The sequence below is a fragment of the Palaemon carinicauda genome, chromosome 3 (assembly GCF_036898095.1).
Source record: "Palaemon carinicauda isolate YSFRI2023 chromosome 3, ASM3689809v2, whole genome shotgun sequence".
Taxonomy (NCBI): Eukaryota; Metazoa; Arthropoda; class Malacostraca; order Decapoda; family Palaemonidae; genus Palaemon; species Palaemon carinicauda.
The window spans coordinates 82,456,576-82,481,876 of NC_090727.1; the positions used below are offsets into that span (position 1 = coordinate 82,456,576).

At 36.8% G+C, this 25,301-nt stretch overlaps 1 protein-coding gene, 1 long non-coding RNA gene and 1 pseudogene across 2 annotated transcripts; all 3 read left to right on the plus strand.

The window, feature by feature from the left end:
* Positions 1 to 2,115: 2,115 nt before the first annotated feature.
* On the plus strand, positions 2,116 to 6,841 carry LOC137637779 (uncharacterized). Its single transcript, XR_011043799.1, has 3 exons — positions 2,116 to 2,568; positions 3,699 to 3,941; positions 5,662 to 6,841. It is a non-coding gene; the product is annotated as an uncharacterized lncRNA (long non-coding RNA).
* A 3,017-nt stretch (positions 6,842 to 9,858) lies between these two features.
* On the plus strand, positions 9,859 to 19,474 carry LOC137637777 (uncharacterized). The gene is made up of 5 exons (XM_068369898.1): positions 9,859 to 10,321; positions 12,241 to 12,455; positions 13,354 to 13,474; positions 14,110 to 14,286; positions 18,577 to 19,474. The coding sequence occupies exons 1-5, from the start codon at positions 10,261 to 10,263 to the stop codon at positions 18,717 to 18,719; spliced, it is 717 nt and encodes a 238-aa protein (XP_068225999.1). The 5' UTR covers positions 9,859 to 10,260; the 3' UTR covers positions 18,720 to 19,474.
* A 4,490-nt stretch (positions 19,475 to 23,964) lies between these two features.
* On the plus strand, positions 23,965 to 24,072 carry LOC137638908 (U4 spliceosomal RNA; annotated as a pseudogene).
* The last annotated feature ends 1,229 nt before the right edge of the window (positions 24,073 to 25,301 follow it).

Genomic DNA, 25,301 nt, shown 5'->3' on the forward strand with positions numbered 1-25,301 from the left:
GAGAGAGAGAGAGAGAGAGAGAGAGAGAGAGGGGATATCCTTTTTTGAAATGTCAATTGTCAACTGCAAGACGTCATCTCATCCACAAAGTAACAAACAGATTAGCAGTTAATGAAACCGGGAGTGGTTTAGTTCAAAAGCACTTGATAAAGGATTATCTTTATATATTATAGTGAATTGGGTGTATTTATCAATAAACCTTTTAATTGACTACTAACTAACACATATCAAGCCTACTGGAGTGTCCCTGGTTGCATTTCCGTTGCTAAAACGAAGAGGTTTAATCATCTTACAAATCCGGTAGGAAATGTGAACGACATTTACATTTTCCTCTGATCCCAGGACGCCATTTGTTCTTTACTAGTTCTTCACTAGCCTACAGAGACGCAACAAGACAAAGCAATCTTCTTCAGCAGTGATTAAGTGAAAAAGAAAAATCAAGTGAAACTTTTTTCAGTGACGAGCCAAAGACAACCATATATTCATTTCTCCAGAGGACTCAGAAGTGAGTTTGACCAACTGGGATCAATTTCTTGAAAGGATTCCAACGACCAACTATGGTGAAACTACTGTTCTTCCCTTTTGCACTGATTCTGGCCTTTGCGTCTGCTCAAGAATGTAAGAATCACTTCGCTTTAAGGTTAAAAGAGACTTTTTAGCCATGTTAAGCAGATCTTTCTAGGAGGAGGACACTCCAAAATCAAACCACTGTTCTCTAGTCTTGGGTAGTGTCGTTGCCTCTGTAATATGGTATTCCACTGTTTTGGGGTAGATTTCTCTTGCTTGAGGGTACACTCGGGCACACTATACTATATATTTTTCTTCCTCTTGTTATTTTAATGTTGTTACTCTTCTTAAAATATTTTCTTTTTCCTTGTTTCCTTTCCTCACTGGGCTGTTTTCCCTGTTGGGGACCCCTGGGCTTATAGCGCCATGCTTTTCCAACTAGGGTTGTGGCTTAGCAAGTAATAATAATAATAGAGACGACTGTTGAAATCTAACCAAGGCTCTTTGAGTCAATAGGCGTGGGATGATGATGATGATGATGATGATGATTAGATGTTTATACTTCAGCCGTTGTCTTCAGACTTCTATAGTGTTGCTACTTTTTACTACATGAACCAAATTAACCTATTGATGTTTGGAATGGCGATATACTGTCTTAAAATCTCCACTAAATTCCCAATATATTACTTCCTCAAGACTAGTTATTTTCACTGGTTCCTAACAGAGTAATGAAGAACTTTTTAAAATTCAAGTTAAAATTACAGTGTGTCTTATAACACAGTTTGCTTTAAGCATTCTTTTACAATGTCCAAACTCATTCTCTCTTCCAGATGACAAGTTCTCCATCTCTGATGCGAATAAACCTTTGACATTCAGAGTGGCAAATCCTTCTACTTCTCTTCTAGCTTCCTGGACCAGCGATATAAACAACAAAATCACCTTCGAAGGATTTCTGAATTTACGATATCCTCGGCGACTATTTGGATATATATACAATTCAATCAAATCAAATACATGGAATTTATTTGAAATTTATAGAGAAGATTTGGTAAGTATCAAAAGTCTCCGATTACTCAATGAATTCTCTGACCCCACAAAACCGTAATGATGCAACCAGGAAATAAAAACAAAATAATTTATTGATGATTACTTTTAAAAAACAATTCTTTTGTGAACACTTTCTTTAGCTTTCAAAGTTAAATAATTGTTTCATTTTGAATCAAAGATGAAAATTTCAAGTTAACTTTGAATACAAAAGACTTGGTTTATTGGAAAATCTCTGTCAAAAAGGGTATCGTAGCGGTTTAAAGGTCCTTTATGAATGGCAGAGACAAGGGACAGTGACAATACCCTAGCAGGACAATGCCCTATGCACATTTTGGCACTAGTTTCATGCAAATTGGATAAAAATTGACCACGATATAGCAAAAAGATGTTTTTGACCTTTACATGGCCTTGAACTTTGACTCAATAACTTCAAAAATATAATTAAATTGTCGTTGGATCATGGCCAATCATCCCACCAAATTTTATGAGATTCGGTCAAATAGATTTTGAGTTATGCGAATCACAAACGAACAAACACACAAACATAAATAAATAGATGCACGCCTATCAAATCATGAGCCTTCGCAACGAAGTTGATAAGGTAATAAAATTCTTTCTTATTTGTTCTTTCATATTCCAAATAAATATTCATACTCACTTTTGAGCTACCAAACACTCAAAGGAAAGAAACCATTTCTGAACCCTGCTGTTAGTTACACCATTAAGGTATTTTCTGCTTCTATGTGTCATTAACTGATAAGTAAAACTATAATAAAATTGGTTTACAACTGATCTTTCTAACTGGCGAATGATTGTTAGCTTAATATGACAGATATATCTATTGTTGTGGATAATTTTCAATGCAATGTCTTTTCAAAGTTTTTCTTTCCAAGGGAGTGGAAATTAATCCAGGCAAAAGAACATATTATTTAGATGAGCGATATGATTTAGGAATCACAATCAAGAGCACCAAAAAGACCTACTGGAGATTTTGTGCCGACATATATGAATGTGGTGAGTCAATGTTCTTTTATATCCTCTTTTGGAAAGTCCTCAATTTCTATATATTCCTGATACTGTATCATGAAATTAATATATTCACAATGTTAACTAAAAAATTATTTCAGTTTTATGTACGCTGTGTGATACTCAAAATACCTAAGAATGTATACGGCAGACAGATCTTGTAGTTCCTGTAGTGCATGTGGTTTCAATGTGTGACAGGACCTGGAAAACAGCTCTTAAAGTAAAATCAAGTCAAGTATGGTCATTTGGACTAACAACAGCAAATGCCTCTGTCCCATCCTAATATCTCGTGTTTTTCGTATTCTTTCTCAGCTCACTTTCTTAGTAACATCCATCTCCTTGGCTCTACGATTTGATTTGGGCTATGCTGTTTAACCAGTGGGGATACCTTGACGGGGTGAAAGCGGTTGAGTGTATCTAAGGTCAGCAAAGCTGTACTAGTCTAACCAGTGGGGATACCTTGACGGGGTGAAAGCGGTTGAGTGTATCTAAGGTCAGCAAAGCTGTACTAGTCTAACCAGTGGGGATACCTTGACGGGGTGAAAGCGGTTGAGTGTATCTAAGGTCAGCAAAGCTGTACTAGTCTAACCAGTGGGGATACCTTGACGGGGTGAAAGCGGTTGAGTGTATCTAAGGTCAGCAAAGCTGTACTAGTCTAACCAGTGGGGATACCTTGACGGGGTGAAAGCGGTTGAGTGTATCTAAGGTCAGCAAAGCTGTACTAGTCTAACCAGTGGGGATACCTTGACGGGGTGAAAGCGGTTGAGTGTATCTAAGGTCAGCAAAGCTGTACTAGTCTAACCAGTGGGGATACCTTGACGGGGTGAAAGCGGTTGAGTGTATCTAAGGTCAGCAAAGCTGTACTAGTCAAACCAGTGGGGATACCTTGACGGGGTGAAAGTGTTTGAGTATATCTAAGATCAGCAAAGCTGTACTAGTCAAGGCCACCAATGCTAGGTTGGTTTAATGTGAGCGATCAGACGAAAATCTACCGCCAGCACCAAACCGCACTGGCCAGCGTGATGATGAAAACTGGCCTTTGTCCCGCTTTGGACTAGAAACTGCTGCGTTTTTTGTTGATGTTTAAGCTAAGCTAATCTAACAAAACTCTATTGCAGATCTTCCAGCACCAGTTCCCCCTGCAACTGAATTTCCTGTTGTTTCAACAACAACTCAAAGCAGCATTGTCTCATCCACGACTCAAAGCAGCATTGTCTCATCCACTGCCCCAACGCCAAGCACCAGAGAGACTGCTCTGAACTTCACATCAATTGTTTTACTAAGTATCTGTTGTGTGTTGGTCGCGATCGTCATAGGAATGGCTGTTTACATCATCCGAGGGAGAAGAGCTTCACTTAATGGTAAATATTTGCTGTGAATAAGGCTTATTCTCTTTAAAACTAACTACTACCACCGTTTCAAAGTGAGCAGTTTCCTCTGCTGAAGTTGAAGATTTGTTTAACCCTATCTTATAGACAATTCTGTCATATTATATACACATTCTTTAACATAGATAAGTGACAATACAGCCAATAGATATAGCCCTATAAACATTCCTGACATTCACATAAGCACAGAAACTTACAAGCAGCGCAATCGGAACAACTACACCTTTTATTTGACGGCACAAGCGGTGGTTGAGAACCCAATGCTGAGAGAAACCTGATTTTTAAAAAATTAGTTACTGCCAAAATTACTGCCTCATTTCGTACACAAAATACTAAGGATTCAAATCAGGCACAACATTTTGCATATTTACACGTTAAAATCACGTTAAGTTGTTATTGAAAAAGGGGTTTCTCTAATGGTCCCATAATCTGTCTCAGGTACTCTGAAACCTTTAACCCTGTGATGGAAAAAGACAAGTATTCCGTCTTGGATGCTGCAGCTGACAGAATAGATATCTGTTTCCTAAAATGAAACTTATGAGGGTTTTGGAAGACTATTGGAAACGTCCCTGTCTGGCGATATGCTGGACCGGGGTTTGGGACTCGCTCAAACTCGATAGTTTCTAGTAGTGTCTGCAACCTCACCATCCTTGTGAGCTAAGAAAGGCAGGTTTCGGGAGAGTCTATAGGTCTACCTGCTGAGTCATCAACAGCCATTGCCTGGCCCTCCCTGGTCCTAACTCGGGCATTGATCATACGTATATATGATCAGTCACTAGGACATTATTGCTGTTCCTTGCCTTTGCAATTCATGAGCGACCTTTAAATAAAAAACAAAACGATTCTTTGAGAGTAGAGGTCGTTTACAATTGAAATTTGTCTCTAAATCGGAAGAGGTTTAAGTCAAACGTTAGGAAGCAATTATATGGGATCACAAATCAATAAAAAAAAAAAAATGGAATTGCATGATGTAAAACCTATTTTATATGGTGTAAAATGTGAATAACAAGATGTGAATAACCCCAAGAAATGTAGAACATCGCATAAAAATAGAATAATAACAATTAAGTAAATCTTCGTCTTCAGCTTAAATGAAAAAGAAAATTTCAGATATAATCTACAACAAACCTCTTAATACGTAATCAAATGTACAGTAGGACACAGGAATTCCTGGCACATCTTGCTCTGAGAAAGTGCAACTAATCGACCCTTACTCCGGAGTAAAAACTCACCATGCAGTAAAGGCGTGGCAGGGTGCACTCCCCCAGAGCGAGGTGGACCATGCATTCCTGTGTCCAACTGTACCTTATGTGGACACAGGAATTATACTCCATTCGATGTTCTCTTTTCTTGGGATTATGTAAAAGCCATTGTTCTCTAGTCTTGGGTAGTGCCAGAGCCTCTGTACCATGGTCTTCCACTGTCTAGGGTTAGAGTTCTCTTGCTTGAGGGTACACTTGGGCATATTACTCTATCTTATTTCTCTTCCTCTTGTTTTGTTAAAGTTTTCATAGTTTATATAGGAGATATTCATTTTAATGTTGTTACTGCTCTTGAAATATTGTATTTTTCTTTGTTTCCTTTCCTTACTGGGCCATTTTCCCTGTTGGAGCCCCTGAGCCTATATCATCCTGCCTTTCCAACTAGGCTTGTAGCTTAGCAAGTAATAATAACAATAATAATTCCGTTTCAGAGTCTGGATCGAACATGAATTCAGAGGCTATTTACGAAGAGGTCGAGCTGTCAGGCAATGTTTCCAGAGCACAACAGAACCATGACTTCGAAAACGTCATCTATGGAGCAGTGATTCCGAGACAGGCATGAGGACGGGGGTAATGCAGGGTGATCCTCTGCCTTCTTGGTGTTTTTCATGGATGCCATGAACACAGGAAGAAGGCCATAATCAATATGCAAGTCACGTCCTTTCAGTGGCACGAACAGAGAAAAATAGTACATATAATATGAATAATGTTCCTAACAAGAACCTAACTTAGAATCTAACTTACAAGAGAGAAATTTTCACTTTTTTTCCTAAGTCTATTCCACCTGGTAAAAGATCATGATGATTTAGTTGGAAAGTGAAGCGTTGAAAAATTCCCTGCTGATCTCTTGGAGGTAAATAGAATATAATAAATCTATTTGGCGATATCATGTAATTGAAAAGATGTATTAAGGTTACACTGATTCAAAGAGATGATGATCGAGATCCGACTACTTAGATGTGGTAAAAAGTAGAAATATTGATGATTCACTGTGAAATATTTGCCACAATCTCTTTCTGTATAAAATATCTTTACTTTTAGCCAAACAACCTTTCCTTATGTTGAAAATGAGACCAGAGCTTAGAATAACTGGTCCTAATCTGAAAGGAAAATGTTATGTAGGTGGCCTTTTCTAAGTCTCAAAACCCTGTATGGTTTTCATTTCATTGTGGGCACCTTTATTTAATTATTTCTTTAACCTTACAGACTTTATTCTAATGTATGCATATTCAATTCCTGTATTTACATTTTCGTTACATAGTGGCGTAGCTAGAAATTTAGGGTCTGGGGGGGGGGGCTGACTTAGTAAAGACAACCTGCTCCCCCTTACCGAATAGTAATTCTAATTGTATACTTCCATTTTTTTTCTGACACTGCTTTGCAGGAACCCCTCTCTTGGAGGCCAAGGGGGGCCTTTTCAAAAAGGTCCCCCACTCTTAGCTACGCCACTGAACAGACTTATATTTGTTTCATAATTTACTTAAGCTTCCAATTAATCTTCATTTATGCATTAATAAGGAGAGACAACCTTATTTGAAGCCACATACCATGTGGATCTAATGAGGCTCTTACTTTCATGTCTGGCAAATAGAAATGTTCTCAAAGACCATGGAGTTTTCATGAGTATTAGGAAATGTCTTTGTGTAATTATAACTGTTTTTAAATGAGTCTTTGAGGACAAAAAAAATAAAGAATATTCAAAATAGCATTATTATTATCACTTGTGAATTCCATCTTTTTATTATTATTATTATTATTATTATTATTATTATTATTATTATTATCATTATTATTATTACTTGCTAAACTACAACCCTAGTTGGAAAAGCAAAATGCTATAAGCCTATAAGCCTGAGGGCTTCAACAAGGAAAGTAGCCCAGTGAGGAAGGGAAATAAGGAAACTACAAGTAATTAACAACTAAATTAAAATAATTTAAGAAAAACAACATCAACACAAATCTTTCACATATAAACTATAAAAACTTTAACAAAACAAGAGAAAGAAAAATATGATAGAATAGTGTCCCCAAGTGTACCCTCAAGCAAGAGAACTCTACCCCAAGACAGTGAAAGACCATGGTCCAGAGGCTATGGTACTATCTAAGACCAGAGAACAATGATTTGATTTTGGAGTGTCCTTCTCCTACAAGAGTAGCTTACCATAGCTAAAGAATCTCTTCTACCCTTACCAAGAGGAAAGTAGCCACCGAACAATTATAGTGCAGTAGTTAACCCCTTAAGAGAAAATTAATTGTTTGGTCATTTCAGTGTTGTCAGGTGTTGGAGGACAGAGGAGAGTATGTAAAGAATAAGCCAGACTACTCAGTGTAAGTGTAGGCAAAAGGAAAATGAGCCGTAACCAGAGAGAAGGATCCAATGCAGTACTCTCTGGCCAGTCTCATTACCCAATAACTCTCTAGCGGTAGTATCTCAACGGATGGCTGGTGCCCTGGCCAACCTACTACCTGGCAAGAAATATATTCGGGTCAGACACTGAAACATAAATGATATGCACTTACTCCTTAGATCAAGTGTATAAGAGAATATATATATATATATATATATATATATATATATATATATATATATATATATATATACCATATATAACATACAATCTCCAATCCTGTACAGAAATCCCTTGATTGTGGTCAGGAAGTTCGTATGATTAGCCTTGATTTTAGTGCTGCATTTGACCGTGTTAATCATGAGGCCCTTGTTTTCAAACTCAAACAGTTGGGAGTGTGTGAGTCGTTTCTTAGCATAATTATTGATTTTTTAAGTAATAGATCTCAAAGAGTTGTTGTTGATGGCCACCATAGTGAGTATAGGAATGAGATATCCGGTGTTCCACATGGTAGTGTTCTTGGCCCATTACTTTTCATCCTATTTACACATGACATGGGGTTTGGCCTACAAAACAAGCTTGCTGTATATGCAGATGCTGCTACTCTCTTTGCATCAATTCCATCCCTAGAATGTAGATCTAGGGTTGGTGAATCCCTTAATAGAGATAGCTAAAATTGGTGCATGGTGTAAATTATGGGGTATGAAGTTGAATCCTAACAAAACTAAAAAGTATGATTGTAAGTAGGTCAAGGACGCTGGCTCCTCAACATCCAGTATTGATAATGTTTCTTTAAATTTGTATGACTTTTAAAATTTTAGGTGTGATTCTCGACAGCAAATTTATTGTTGAAAAACACATTAGGTCTGTGTCTTCTTCAATTGCACAAAAATTGGCTTATTGAGAAAGTCTTTTAAGATTTTTGGTGATCACTCTATTCTGAAGACGTTTTAATTTTTTCATTCTACCTTGTTTTGAGTATTGTTCTCCTGTCTGGTCTTCAGCTGCTGATTCTCATCTTAATTTGTTGGACAGAAACTTACGGTCTATTAAATTTCTTATTCCTGATCTAGATATTAATCTTTGGCACCGTCGTTAAATTAGTTCATTATGCATGTTGCATAAAATTTTTCATAACTCTGACCATCCTTTACATTCAGATCTCCCTGGACAATTCTATCCTGTTCGTAATACTAGGCAGGCAGTTAATTCTTATAGCCAGGCCTTCTCCATCATGAGGCTCAGTATTCTAGAAGTTTTATTCCAGCTGTTACCAAGTTGTCGAATGATCTTCCTAATCGGGTAGTTGAATCAGTAGAACTTCTAAAGTTCAAAGTTGGAGCAAATATTTTTATGTTGACCAGGCTGACATGAGTCTTTTTATTGTTTATTTGACATATCTGTTGCTGACGTTGTTAATAGTTTATATAGGACATATCTGTTTTGACGTTGTTAATAGTTTATACAGGGCATATCTGTTTTGACGTTGTTAATAGGTTATATAGGACATATCTGTTTTGGCGTTGTTACTGTTTTTAGAATGATTTATTGTTAATTTATTCTCACCATTTATTTATTTCCTTATTTCCTCTCCTCACTGGGCTATTTTTTTCTAATGGAGCCCTTGGGCTTATAGCCTTATAGCATCTTACTTTTCCAACTAGGGTAGTAGCTTGGCAAGTAATAATAATAATAATCATAATCATAATCATAATAATAATAATAATAATAATAATAATAATATATATATATATATATATATATATATATATATATATATATATATATATATATATATATATATATATATGTCACTAACACTCGATGTTTACAATTTTTTTTACAAAATTAGCCATAAATACCATTCAATATCCAATTCCCTCTTACATGGGATCTTGGACGCACAAGGAAATTCCCTTTAATGATAACTAGCCCAGCCCGGCCAGGGACTCGAACCTATGATCGATAAAAAATAAGGATAAACATTAGACTGTTTTGACCAACCGGCAATTAGATGAAATGAACTAAACCCAAGTAAAATTGGACAATCGTTGCTGGAGGAAATATAGATGACAGATAAGGATGACTAAGAGAAGCAGAGAGAGAGAGAGAGAGAGAGAGAGAGAGAGAGAGAGAGAGAGAGAGAGAGAGAGAGAGAGGATATCCTTTTTTGAAATGTCAATTGTCAACTGCAAGACGTCATCTCGTCCGCAAAGTAACAAACAGATTAGCGGTGAATGAAACCGGGTGTGGTTTAGTTTAAAAGCACTTGATAATGAATTATCTTTATACATTACAGTGAATTGGTTGTATTAGGAAATGAACCTTTTAATTGACTACTAACTAACACATATCTAGCCTACTGGAATGTCTTTGGTTGCATTTCCGTTGCTAAAACGAAGACGTTTAGTCAGCTTGGAAATCCGGTAGGAAATGTGAACTATATTTACATTTTCTTCTGATCCCAGGACGCCATTTGTTCTTTACTAGTACTTCACTAGCCTACAGAGACGCAACAAGACAGAGCCTCTTCCTCAGAAGTGATTAAGTGAAAAGAAAAATCAAGTGAAACTTTTTTCAGTGACGAGCCCAAGAGGAATCATAAATTCATTTCTCCAGAGGACTCAGAAGTGAGTTTGACCAGCTGGGATCAATTTCTTGACAGGATTCTAACGACCAAATATGGTGAAACTACTGCTCTTCCCCTTTGCACTGATTCTGGCCTTTGTGTCTGCTCAAGCAGGTAAGAATCACTTCGCTTTAAGGTTAAAAGAGACTTTTTAGCCATGGTAAGCAGATCTTTCTAAGAGGAGGACACTCCAAAATCAAACCAATGTTCTCTAGTCTTGGGTAGTGTCATTGCCTCTGTAATATGGTATTCCACTGTTTTGGGGTAGAGTTCTCTTGCTTGAGGGTACAGTCGGGCACACTATACTATATATTTTTCTTCCTCTTGTTATTTTGAAGATTTTATAGTTTATATAAGAAAGATATATTTTAATGTTGTTAATGTTATTGAAATATTTTATTTTATTTTTCATTAAGTTTCTTGTTGCTTTTTACTTTCCTTATTTCCTTCATTCACTGGGCTACTTTCCCAGATGGAGCCCTTGGGATTATAGCATCTTGCTTTTCTAACAAGGGTTGTAGCTTAGCAAGCAATAATAATAATAATAATAATAATAATAATAATAATAATAATAATAATAATAATTTATGATATACTTTAGTAAGAAAGAAAAATGTGGGTCTTATAAATGCCTTGAAATGAAAATAAAATCTAAGTGGCCTATCAAAGTTTGCTAGAAATTTGGAAGGAAACGATTCTTTAAAATAAAAAAAAAAATTAAAATGAATTTCGAAACACATGAAGGATTTCCAGCAAAGCTTCACACAACTTCATGACCGATCTCACAAGGTCTCCCCCTCTTCGACGGAGGTTATGATTCCATTTTTTTTAAGGGGATTAACGTCAATTTATTGAAATTATTATTATTAACGAAATCATTACGGTAATCATTAAAATTATTATCAATGAAATTATTAAAATTAATTTTCATTCGACTAACCACAGGAACTATATAAAGAAATCCAACGATAAACTTTGAAATGTGAATGCATGTATCATTCAAAAAGGCAGCTCAGTTGCATATTATTATTATTATTATTATTATTATTATTATTATTATTATTATTATTATTATTATTATTATTATTATTAGCTAAGCTACAACCAAAGTTTGAAAAGCTGGATGCTACAGTACCCAGAGCTCCAACAGGGAAAAATAGCCCAGCGAGGAAAGGAAATAAGGAAATAAATAAACTATTTGAGAAGAAATGAACAATTGAGATTAAAATATGTAACTACCAAAGAGGAATACCACTGCAGCCCACTCTCCAGTGACTGAATCCTACATGCACAGCCCTTCGCCAAGGACTTGGGCTAAGAGCCAGTAGTAAGAATTCCTTCATAACGTCATGAAAATACGGAATAAAGTGCTTGCTTGACGTTCATTATCATATTAAACATTTGACAAAAAATTAGAAAGAATTTTTAAACTGTTATTAGGTGAAACTATAAGAGAGATTACTCGAGTGCCATATGTGGATGAGATTATGGTGAGATGTAGATGGAGATGGTCTGGGCATGCTCTTCGCACTCCCCAAGAGAGATTAGTTCACAAAACTTTTAACTAGGCTCCACAAGGCACTAGAAGAGTTGGAAGACCCAGACCTACATGTTTGGCGTGAAGTAGGAGATGTTGAATGGAAAAGTATTGATTTAAAACCTCAAGCTTGAGACGAATGGCCAAATCTAACCAAGACCATTGCGGCGATATGCGTAGGATGATGATGATGATGATGATGATGACTAAATATTTATATTTCAGTCGTTGTCTTCAGACTTTGAGACACTACGTAGCAGCTACTTTTTACTACATGAACCAAATTAACCTATTGATGTTTGGAATGGCGATATACTGTCTTAAACCCTTCCCTAAATTCCCAATATATTACTTCCTCAAGACTAGTTATTTTCACTGGTTCCTAACAGAGTAATGAAGAACTTTTTTAAAATTCGAGTTAAAATTACAGTATGTCTTATAACAGGGTTTTCTTTAAGCCTTCTTTTACAATGTCCAAACTCATTCTCTCTTCCAGATGACAAGTTCTACATCTCTGATGCGAATAAAACTGTCTACTTCACAGCTTCTTCCTACACTGCTCTAGCTTCCTGGACCAGCGATATAAACAACAAAATCACCTTCGAAGGATTTCGGAATTTACGAAACAAACCTCAGCGACAAATTGAATGTATATACAATTCAATTGAATCAAATACATGGAATTTATTTGAAATTGTTAAAAGAAATTGGGTAAGTATCAAAAGTCTCCGATTACTCAATGAATTCTCTGACCCCACAAAACCGTAATGATGCAACCAGGAAATTAGAACAAAAATCTAATTTATTGGTGATTACTTTTTTTTAAAAAAATTCTTTTGTGAACACTTTCTTTAGCTTTCAAAGTTATATATTTGTTTCATTTTGAATCAAAGAAGAAAATTTTCAAGTTAACTTTGAATACAAAAGACTTAGTTTATTGGAAAATCACTGTCAAAAAGGGTCTCTTAACAGTTTAAAAGTCCTTAATGAATGGCAGAGGCAAGGGACAGTGACAATACCCTAGCAGGACAATGTCCTATGCACATTTTGGCACTAGTTTCATGCAAATTGGATAAAAATTGACCACGATATAGCAAAAAGATGTTTTTGACCTTTACATGGCCTTGAACTTTGACTCAATAACTTCAAAAACATAATTAAATTGTCGTTGGATCATGGCCAATCATCCCACCAAATCTTATGAGATTCGGTCAAATAGATTTTGAGTTATGCGAATCACAAACGAACAAACACACAAACATAAATAAATAGATACACGCCTATCAAATCATGAGCCTTCACAACGAAGTTGATAAGGTAATAGAATTCTTTCTTAATTGTTTTTTCATATTCCAAATAAATATTCATACTCACTTTTGAGCTACCAAACACTCAAAGGAAAGAAACCATTTCTGTACACTGCTGTTAGTTACATCATTAAGGTATTTTCTGCTTCTATGTGTCATTAACTGATAAGTAAAACTATAATAAAATTGGTTTACAAATGATCTTTCTAACTGGCGAATGATTGTTAGCTTAATATGACAGATATATCTAATGTTGTGGAAAATTTTCAATGCAATGTCTTTTCAAAGTTTTTCTTTCCAAGGGAGTGAAAATTTATCCAGGCAAAAGAAGATATGAGGTAGATTGGTCATATGGTTTAGATATCACAATCACGAGCACCAAAAAGACCTACTGGAGATTTTGTGCCGACATATTCAAATGTGGTGAGTCCATTTTCTTTTATAATATCTTTTGGAAAATCCTCAATTTCTATATATTCCTAATACTGTATCATGAAATTAATATATTCACAATGTTAATTAAAAAAATATTTCAGTTTTATGTACGCTGTGTGATACTCAAAATACCTAAGAATGTATACGACAGACAGATCTTGTTGTTCCTGTAGTGCACAGGGTTTCAATGTGTGACAGGACCTGGAAAACAGCTCTTAAAGTAAAATCAAGTCAAGTATGGTCATTTGGACTAACAACAGAGCAAATGCCTCTGTCTCATCCTAATATCTCGTGTTTTTCGTATTCTTTCTTAGCTCACTTTCTTAGTAACATCCATCTCCTTGGCTCTACGATTTGATTTGAGCTATGCTGTTTAACCAATGGAGACACCTTGACGGGGTGAAAGTGTTTGAGTATATCTAAGGTCAGCAAAGCTGTACTAGTCAAGGCAACCAATACTAGGTTGGTTTAATGTGAGCGATCAAACGAAAATCTACCATCAGCATCAATCCGCACTGGCCAGCGTGATGATGAAATCTGGCCTTTGTCCCGCTTAGGACTAGAAACTGCTGCGTTTTTTGTTGTTGTTTAAGCCAAGCTAATCTAACCAAAATTTATTGCAGATCTTCCAGCACCAGTTCACCCTGTAACGGAATTTCCTGTTGGTCCAACGCCAAGCCCCAGAGAGACTGCTCTGGAAATCACAACAATAGTTTCACTAAGTATCTGTTGTGTGTTGGTCGCTATCGTCATAGGAATGGCTGTTTGTCTTATCCGAGGGAGAAGAACTTCGCTTATTGGTAAATATTTGCTGTAAACAAAGCTAATTCTCTTTACCATTTCATAAATTTTCACTTTAGTGATGAATAGAATGTAGAAAAGGAGAAAAGATCTCGGTATGGGGTAAGAAAAGGGGTAAAAAAGCAAAAAGTAAATAATACTTGAGGAAAGTGAGAAGTTCCTCTTTGGAATCTGAGAATTTCATAGTTTTTTTTTTTTTTTTTCAAGATAATTTGTGATAAATACGCATGTACCACAGTATGAATAAGAAATATTAAACCACATATAGCTATATCCACCAATACATTTCTGGCACTCACACCCGTATACAAATTTACAGAAACCGTTATAGAGATCATAACACATTCTATTCGATAGGAAAAGTTGAGGTTAAGAACCAAATGCTAAATACGCCTAAAATTTTGAAGGAAAATCAGTTTACAGGTCGGGTATGAATGGGAGAGGCAAGGGACAGTGACACTACCCTAAAGACACCCCATATATACATATGATCAGCGCCTAATCCCCTCTCAATCAAGCTGGATCAGGGAGAGTCAGGCAATGGCTGATGATGACTCAGCAGGTAGATGTATAGGCTCCCCAAAACACCAATCCTTAGTTCACACCCTCCTCATCAAGCTAGAACCAGGGAGGGCCAGGCAATGCCTAATGATGACTCAGCAGGTAGACTATAGGCTCCTCCAAACACCCATCCTTAGCTCACAATGCTGGCAAGTTTACAGACACTACAAGAAACTATCTAGCTTAAGCGGGTTTCAAACCCAAGTACAGCATGTCGCCAAGTAGGGCCGTTTCCAATGGACTACCATAAACCCTAATTAGGTGCTGATGATCATACTAAAATAGAGGAAATGCATATTAGTGCACACTCACATTCAAATAAGTTTTATCGTGTTATCCTTTAAAGAACACAGTATCTATTACTCAATATTTGATTTAATGAGACGCGTTTGTGCTGACTCGCAGGGGGGTCCTTTTATCTCAAAAAAGTGACCTACTAGCTGATAGGTTAGAATTATCTTGAGTATAGTACGTCGGGAATACCCAAATACCGGATGTGAAGCATAAGCAAGATAAGAAGTTGCTCTGCTTCTGACTCGCAGATCGTTTTGTGTATAGAATTTAAGCCACAGAATCAAACCCTGGGACATGGCCAGGAGTTGGAGAGGCCATCCAGTGTCTAGTCTTTGGTAGTTCCATAGCCTCTGTACCATGATATGGCCATGATAGTAGGTTGGCCAGGGCATCAGCCATCCGTTGAGATACTACCACTAGAGAGTTATGGGGTCCTTTGACTGGCCAGACAGTACTACATTGGATCTTTATCTCTGGTTACGGTTCATTTTCCCTTTTCCTACACATACACCAAATAGTCTGGCCTATTCTTTACACATTCTCCTCTCTCTTCATACACCTGACAATGCTGAGATTACCAAAAAATTCTTCTTCACCAAAGGGTTTAACTACTGCACTGTAATGGCTACTTTCCTCTTGGTAAGGGTAGAAGAGACTCTTTAGCTATGGTAAGCAGCTCTTCTAGGAGAAGGACACTCCAAAATCAAACCAGTGTTCTCTAGTCTTGGGTAGTGCCATAGCCTCTGTACCATAGTCTTCCACTGTCTTGGGTTAGAGTTCTCTTGCTTGAGGGTACACTTGGGCAGGCTATTCTATCTAATTTCTATCTTTCTTGTTTTGTTAAAGTATTTATAGTTTATATAGGAAATATTTATTTTAATGTTGTTGCTATTCTTAAAATATTTTATTTTTCCTTTTTTCCTTTTTTCCTTTCCTCACTGAGCTATTTTCCCTGTTGGGGCGGGCCCCTGGGCTTATAGCATCCTGCTTTTCCAACTAGGGTTGTAGCTTAGCAAGTAACAATAATGTGCTATTTTGGATTAGAGTTCTATTGCTTGAGGGTACACTCAGTCACACTATTCTATCTGTTTACTTTCCTCACTGGGCTATCTTTCCCTGTTGGAGCCCTTGGGCTTACAGAACCCTTCTGTTCCAACTAGGTTTGTAACTTAGCAAATAATAATAATGATTGTACCATAGCCTCTGTACCATGGCCTTCCGCTGTCTTCGGTTAGAGTTCTCTTGCTTGAAGGTACACTCAGCCACACTATTCTATCTGTTTACTTTCCTCACTGGGCTATCTTTCCCCGTTGGACCCCTTGGGCTTATAGTACCCTTCTGTTCCAACTAGGTTTGTAACTTAGCAAATAATAATAATGATTGTACCATAGCCTCTGTACCATGGCCTTCTGCTATCTTGGGTTAGAGTTCTCTTGCTTGAAGGTACACTCAGCCACACTATTCTATCTGTTTACTTTCCTCACTGGGCTATCTTTCCCCGTTGGACCCCTTGGGCTTATAGTACCCTTCTGTTCCAACTAGGTTTGTAACTTAGCAAATAATAATAATGATTGTACCATAGCCTCTGTACCAGGGCCTTCTGCTATCTTGGGTTAGAGTTCTCTTGCTTGAAGGTACACTCAGCCACACTATTCTATCTGTTTACTTTCCTCACTGGACTATCTTTCCCCGTTGGACCCCTTGGGCTTATAGTACCCTTCTGTTCCAACTAGGTTTGTAACTTAGCAAATAATAATAATGATTGTACCATAGCCTCTGTACCAGGGCCTTCTGCTATCTTGGGTTAGAGTTCTCTTGCTTGAAGGTACACTCAGCCACACTATTCTATCTGTTTACTTTCCTCACTGGGCTATCTTTCCCCGTTGGACCCCTTGGGCTTATAGTACCCTTCTGTTCCAACTAGGTTTGTAACTTAGCAAATAATAATAATGATTGTACCATAGCCTCTGTACCAGGGCCTTCTGCTATCTTGGGTTAGAGTTCTCTTGCTTGAAGGTACACTCAGCCACACTATTCTATCTGTTTACTTTCCTCACTGGGCTATCTTTCCCCGTTGGACCCCTTGGGCTTATAGTACCCTTCTGTTCCAACTAGGTTTGTAACTTAGCAAATAATAATAATGATTGTACCATAGCCTCTGTACCAGGGCCTTCTGCTATCTTGGGTTAGAGTTCTCTTGCCTGAAGGTACACTCAGCCACACTATTCTATCTGTTTACTTTCCTCACTGGGCTATCTTTCCCCGTTGGACCCCTTGGGCTTATAGTACCCTTCTGTTCCAACTAGGTTTGTAACTTAGCAAATAATAATAATGATTGTACCATAGCCTCTGTACCAGGGCCTTCTGCTATCTTGGGTTAGAGTTCTCTTGCTTGAAGGTACACTCAGCCACACTATTCTATCTGTTTACTTTCCTCACTGGGCTATCTTTCCCCGTTGGACCCCTTGGGCTTATAGTACCCTTCTGTTCCAACTAGGTTTGTAACTTAGCAAATAATAATAATGATTGTACCATAGCCTCTGTACCATGGCCTTCTGCTATCTTGGGTTAGAGTTCTCTTGCTTGAAGGTACACTCAGCCACACTATTCTATCTGTTTACTTTCCTCACTGGGCTATCTTTCCCCGTTGGACCCCTTGGGCTTATAGTACCCTTCTGTTCCAACTAGGTTTGTAACTTAGCAAATAATAATAATGATTGTACCATAGCCTCTGTACCATGGCCTTCTGCTATCTTGGGTTAGAGTTCTCTTGCTTGAAGGTACACTCAGCCACACTATTCTATCTGTTTACTTTCCTCACTGGGCTATCTTTCCCCGTTGGACCCCTTGGGCTTATAGTACCCTTCTGTTCCAACTAGGTTTGTAACTTAGCAAATAATAATAATGATTGTACCATAGCCTCTGTACCAGGGCCTTCTGCTATCTTGGGTTAGAGTTCTCTTGCTTGAAGGTACACTCAGCCACACTATTCTATCTGTTTACTTTCCTCACTGGGCTATCTTTCCCCGTTGGACCCCTTGGGCTTATAGTACCCTTCTGTTCCAACTAGGTTTGTAACTTAGCAAATAATAATAATGATTGTACCATAGCCTCTGTACCAGGGCCTTCTGCTATCTTGGGTTAGAGTTCTCTTGCTTGAATATATAATCCGACGCACTAATCTATCTGTTTCCTTATTTCCTTTACTCACGGGGCTAGTTTCCCTTTTGGAGCCCTTGGGCTTACAGTACCCTGCTTTTCCATCTTGGGATGTAGCTTGGCTAGTAATAATAATAATAATAATAATAATAATAATAATAATAATGTATATGTATATGTATATGTATAAATGGTCAGACTCTAGGTCATTGTCACTGTCCCTTGTCTCTACCACTCATGAGCAACCTTTAAACCTTAAACGCTTTCCATTTCAGAGCCAGCAAGGAACTTGGAACCAGAAAACACTTCACATAACCCCCAGATGTTCAATGTCAACACTTTCTCCAGCCAACAAGAGGATCACGAGAGTATTAACAGCCTCTATGGAGTTACGATTAACAGAGAATCGCCACAATAAACTCGAGAAAAGTGCCCAATATGTGAAGATGCATTTGAACACACTGAATAGGATGACCTGAGGACTTTGTAGTTTATATATCACCATATTTAATCTAATGTTGTTACTTATCTTAAGATATTTTATAGTCTTTATTCTTAAGATATTTTATATTTTTTATTCTTAAGATATTTTATATTCTTTATTCATAAGATGTTTTGTATTCTTTATTCGTTAATTTTCATATAGTTTATTTATTTCCTTTCCTATTTGGGCTATTAGAACGTTTGGGCTTATGTAATCCTGCTGTTCTAACCAGGGCTGTTGCTTAGCTAGTAGTAGTAGTAGTAGTAGTAGTAGTAGTAGTAGTAGTAGTAGTAGTAATTAGTATTCACGTAATTAAGTTCTAAGACCAATAGAATATTATCATTATTATTATTATTATTATAATTATTATTATTATTATCATCATCTAAGCCACAACCCTAGTTGGACCATCAGGATACTGCCAACTCGAGGGCCCCAACAGGGAAAATAGCCCAGTGAGGAAAGGAAATCAAGAAACAGATAGAATAGTGTGCCTGAATGTACCCTCGGGCAAGAGAACTCTAACCCAAGACAGTGGAAGATTTGATGAATGGGGTTAAAGTAATTACTGATACTTTAACTAGAATTTCACGATCTACTTTCTATAATACAAACGATCTTCATTGGAATACTTGTCATGAAATCTTTATTATTGAAGATATTATCCCTGTTGGGGCCCCTGGGCTTATAGCATCCTGGTTTTCTTACTAGGGTTGTAGCTTAGCAAGTAATAATAATAATAATAATAATAATAATAATAATAATAATAATAATAATATAACAATAACAATAATCATAATAATCATAATAATAATAATAGTAGTAATAATATTAATAATGATAACAATCATCATAATAATAATAATAATAATAATAATAATAATAATAATAATAAAAATAAAGTATCATGAACTAATATTTTAAGATATATTCTAAGATATATTTCTAAAACTATCAACAAGAACATTCTTATACTCTTTTTTTTCTAGTTTTAATATATCTTAACTGTTCACACTTGATGTATCTTTAATTCCATCTTTCTATATGAAGAAAACAAACCTAATTATATTCATTAAGTACTTCTTTTCCCCTAAAGGGATGTTCACCTAAATAATATCCAAATAAAAGAATTTTATTAGTAACGTCATTATTATTACTATTATTATTACTAGCCAAGCTACAACCCTAGTCGGAAAAGCAAGATGCTATAAGCCCAAGGGCTCCAACAGGGAAAAATAGCCCAGTGAGGAAAGGAAATAAGAAAATAAATAAATGATGGAAATATATTAACAATATATGAGTTTCCTAAGGATTGTTAAGAAATGTACAGACATAAAAGGTATATAATAAAAAACGGCCGGAAAAAAAAAAAACAATGAAAAGAAGACAAATTCCTTGCAGGGTTGTGGTGGTCTATTGGAAACGTCCCTGTCTGGCGTTCTGTTGAACGGGAGATCGTGTCAAGCTTAAACTCGATAGTTTCTTGTGGTGTCTGCAACCTCACCATCCTTGTGAGCTAAGGATGGGAGGATTTTAGGGAGCCTATAGATCTACCTGCTGAGTCATCAGCAGCCATTACCTGGCCCTCCCTGGTCCTAGCTTGGCTAGAGAGAGGGATATATGGTCAGTCTCTAGGGCAATGTATTGCTAGGGATTGTCACTGCTCCTTGCCTCTGCCATTCATGAGCTGCCTTTAAACCTTTAAACTGTATATTATTATAGAAATTAATGCATAGCCATGTACTGACTATTTTGAGGGAGCCACTAGGTCTAACTGCTGAGTCATCAGCAACCACAGCCCGGCCCTCCCTGGTCCTACCTTGGGTGAAGAGGAAGTTGGGTGCTGATCATATGGAAACAATTCTAGGGAGATGTTCTGCTATGAATTTTCAATGCCACTTGCCTCTGCCATTCATGAGCTGCCTTTAAACTTTTAAACTGCATCCTAATATAGGAATTAATCCATAGCAATATAAGGACTATTATCCCCTGTACTACGGAGAGTTAAATGGCAGGACAGGATTAGAAATGAAACTATAAGAGAGATTACCCGAGTGCAATATGTGGATGAGTTCATGATGAGGGGTAAATGGAGATGGTTTGGGCATGCTCTTCGCACTCACCAAGAGAGATTAGTTCACCAAACCTTCAGTTGGGCCCCACAAGGCACCAGAAGAGTTGGAAGACCCAGGCTTACATGGCTGAGGACTATGAAGCTTGAAGTAGGAGATGATGAATGGAGAAGTATTGAATAAAAAGCTAAACATAGAGACGACTGGCGAAATCTAACCGAGGCCCTTTGCGTCAATAGGCGTGGGAGGAGATGATGATGATGATAATGAAATAAGTAATAATTAATAAATTATAAACGTAGAAAATAACAAAGGACAACAAATTAGAAAAAGAAAAACTAAAAAAAAAAAAAGACGGATATACTATGATGCGAGACTCGTAACAACAACACACACATGCACACACACACACACAGCCTTGGAACATAAGCTACTTACAACTCAAAGAGCAATGGAAAGAATAATGATGGGAATAACACTAAGACGCAGAAAATGAACAATATGGATACGAGAGCAAACCAAAGTAAAGGATATTATAACAAGTAAGAAAAATCAATGGACATGGTCAGGACATATAATGAGAATGACAGATAATAGATTGGACATTAAGAATAAACAGAATGGGCCCATAGATATGGCAAAAAAAAAAAAAAAGCAGGGGAAGGAAGAGAAGACGAAGGATTCACGAGCTAAGAAAATTTTCCGGTAAAGACTGGCATAGAGAGACTATTAACAAAGGCGAGTGGGAGTACATGTCTGAGTCCTTTATCCTGCAGTATACTAGTCACGGCTGATGATTATATATATATATATATATATATATATATATATATATATATATATATATATATATATATATATATATATATATATATATATATATATATACTGTATGTATATATATATATATATATATATATATATATTCAACATGCTCCAGGTTCTAATTAGATTACAGTGTCATACTGTAAAAATGTTGATTTAAATAACTTATATACAGATGAAAGAATTTAACAAACACAAACTTTCCGCCTCAACTATCTGAGATATGAATAAATTACGTAAGGACAAGCAATATCGATATTCAAAACAGAGGGGCACTCAGTAGAGCGCAGACCTCCGCCACGGCAGCTTATTTTTCGACCTTTTGCTCGGCCTTGATTTTTTACCTTAACATGTATTAATGGGCGTGGATTTTCATACATTCAAATATGAACCAAGTTTGAAGTCTCTGTGACAATGATGTCCAAACTTATTTCTGATTACGTGAATTTGACATTTTGCTTGACCTTGACCTTGACCTTAGACCTTGACATTCTAAAATTTAATCATTTCCAGCTTTTTACATAATTCAATCCCTACAAGCAGAAAAGCAGGCTGCTACGTATAACACTGTAGTCTCATTACTTGCATATTACTTTAATTAAACGGTTCTAGTAACCTATCATTATTTCTCTCTATTTATAGACCTTTCGCTTAAACCGTAAATATCTACTTACCACATAAAAATAACTATATGCTAACGTTGTCTTTCACATTCTATTACAATGCCTATACCAAAAGCTTTTCACGTGTTATAATGTTGACGTAAAATGATAAATTATCCAAAACCAATCGTATAATATTCAAAAGAACCCACCTTCATGTCTGACCACAAATACATAAATAGTGTACTTACCACTGACAGCATCAGCCAAAGTCCTTCGCTATTACGTCCACTGATAAGTTTTCTTTGATTTTCGAGTCGATTTAAGATCACATATTTCACTAATGATTATACAGAAGATATAATTCTTTACGCGGTGAACAAGTCAAAAAGTTACTGTTGAAGACCCATTCAGGGACTTTGGGAAAGTGTATAACAAATGTTGTTGTTACCGTGTCAAATTCCACCAACTGTTGTGAGACGTAATGTTTCTCATTAAGTTTATTATCTAGAATGCATATTAACCTATTATTTTGTATTCAAAATTGAAAATTAATAGTTTATATAATAAATATTCTATTCATCTCATCTGAATATGATCATTATATGAGCTAAGTAAAATCACTTTAATTTATTTAGGAATCACTACCTATTTCTACTATCAATGCCCTCGTCATATTTAAAGGCTCTAGAGCCCACAGTAGACATATATCTAGGTTCAAATGATTTAAAACCATCTGTAACTATTCTCGTGTCAATACGATTTGTTGAATGCACAATATGTGGCAATTCTCTTAGATAAGTTCTAATAATTTGATGGGCTATTGTCTTTAAACTCTATTCTCGCTTTGATAGGCAGCCAGTGTAAATTAATTAGTATAGGAGTGATCCTTTCCCGGGGTGGGACACCTTTTATCAGTCTTGCTCCTCTGTTTATTATTCTTTATAATTTCTTAAGTTGCAATGTTGGTAAATTGTAGTAGATGGAGTTACAATAGTCAATCCTGGTAATAACACAGTTTATCACAAATTTGTTTACAGAATGGTCATCCAGGTACTTCTTTATAAAAGCAATGTTTCTAAGATGAACACTTAACAGTTTTTACTACATTATTTATTTGGGCATGCAAGACAAGTTACAGTCAAGAGATAGGCCTAGATCACAAACTTTACTAGATTTCGGAACAGTTATTATTTATGTTTATTCGAATATGACCCCGATAACTTACGCTGTTTTTCTTTCCAACCACCATAAACTCAGTTTTATTTTTACCTAATTTTAGTTGTTTGACCCTGGAGTCCTGGACCCTTCTAGACTGACAGCCGAGTGATCTCAACCTCCTAACCTGCACAAGGGGTGATCTCTGAGATGCTGCGGTATCCCACTGAATAAAAGTACAGCATTTACATGAAAAATGAGGTTGGAATCTCCTTAGATTTTGTTGATCAGGTGTCGGCCAGACTATTCTAGGCCCTTCACGGAGAGTGGGCCCACCCAAGGCCGTCTCGAATCACTAGAGACGGCCTTGGCCCACCACGGAAAATACTTGGCCCTCCACAGATTTGGGCCCACCAGGACAGCAAGTGGTTCTCAGTTCTCGAGCAAGCTAGATGTATCCCATTACAAGGCGGTATTGTGTCAGCCTTCTTGACGTATAAAGGGAGATGTGCTTTCCCTCTCAGCTTTGCGCAGTGGCAGTATCGTAACCAATGAGGGCTAACCGAGGTGTGAATATTGCTCGTTGAAACTTTCCCTTTCCCGGCTGCTAATTGGTCCTGATGTACTTCATTCCGTTTGTGGTATGCAGTAATCAGACTAGCAGCAGGGAACACAAGACCACCCCATTTGGGGGTATGTCGGATCGTGGGTCCATTGAGACCTGGGTGCTCGGTGTCTAAAGCAAGAAGAAAGCAGGCTACCTGCTTGTAGGTTTTTTATAGGCCTACAGCTACAGCTACAATATAGGGGGATAAGATAGTTGGGCAGGGGAGGGGAGGGGGGAGTTAGTATTGTAAGGATTGGAGGGGATAGTGTTAAAGTGAAGTACAGTGGGAGGTGAAAAGATTGGGGCAGACCCAATAGCTTTCTGTTGTTGGTTTTTGCTGTGACATCATGCCTTGTGGACTCCTAGGAGGTGAGAATTTTGTCAGCCTCCAAAGGACTTGTGTATTCATGTTAATTCCTTTTCTGGGGCTTGTTTATCTATTTATATCTGTCTACTTTTGTTTTATTGGTTAATTCTAATACTCCGAATTTGGTTCATCCTGAGCTATGCAAGGAGCTATCCTTTTCCACCAGGAATGCTCGTTTTGTGTGCCTGTCATTTCCTCACTTGTTATTGCAAGTTCTGGGTAAATGTTTTTGAGTCTTTCCCAGGCTTGTGTGGCTCTTCTGTGGTATCTGACGTTTACTTGTTCGAGATTGTGTATTTTGTGGAGTGTTTCGTTGAGTTCATTTGTGTCATTATCATTGTTAGTCTATGTATGTGTCTTATGTTTCCATTTTGGAATTTTTGTAAGGTTTACATTTTTGTTTGAGCCACTGTGCATGCTGGTGCTATTGGATATTCGAATGGAGGTCTTATCAGGCTTTGGTAGAGATTTATTGTTATGGTTTTATCCAATAGTTTGAAACGTTTTAATGCTCCTTTTCTGTTTGGCCAGTTGGAATTTTTGTTTGATATTGCAGCTGTTGCATGTTCTTTTGATAGAGAGACCAAGGATTTTAACTTCGTTGTTAAATGGAATATTTATGTTGTTTACTGTTATTGCATTTTAGTGCCACCTTCTCCATAGGGAGGAACAATGCCATCAATGCACCTAAAGCAAGAGCACTGTAGGCATAACTTAAATGTTTGCATTGTCATTTCAACCCCTATCTGTATCTAAATTTTAACCTCCGACTATACTTCAGTTTCCATTTCATTTCTTGCATCTTGCTGTCCAATCATTTGACTTCATTCGATATTAAAGTATGTATATACATAAATATATATATATATATATATGTATATATAT

Excerpts from the sequence above, each read along its gene's own strand:
- LOC137637777 (XM_068369898.1), top strand. The coding sequence starts at position 10,261 with ATGGTGAAACTACTGCTCTTCCCCTTTGCACTGATTCTGGCCTTTGTG. Across the intron at positions 10,322-12,240 it reads CTTTGTGTCTGCTCAAGCAG|ATGACAAGTTCTACATCTCT; the intron begins GTAAGAATCACT and ends TCTCTCTTCCAG. Across the intron at positions 12,456-13,353 it reads AAATTGTTAAAAGAAATTGG|GGAGTGAAAATTTATCCAGG; the intron begins GTAAGTATCAAA and ends TTTCTTTCCAAG.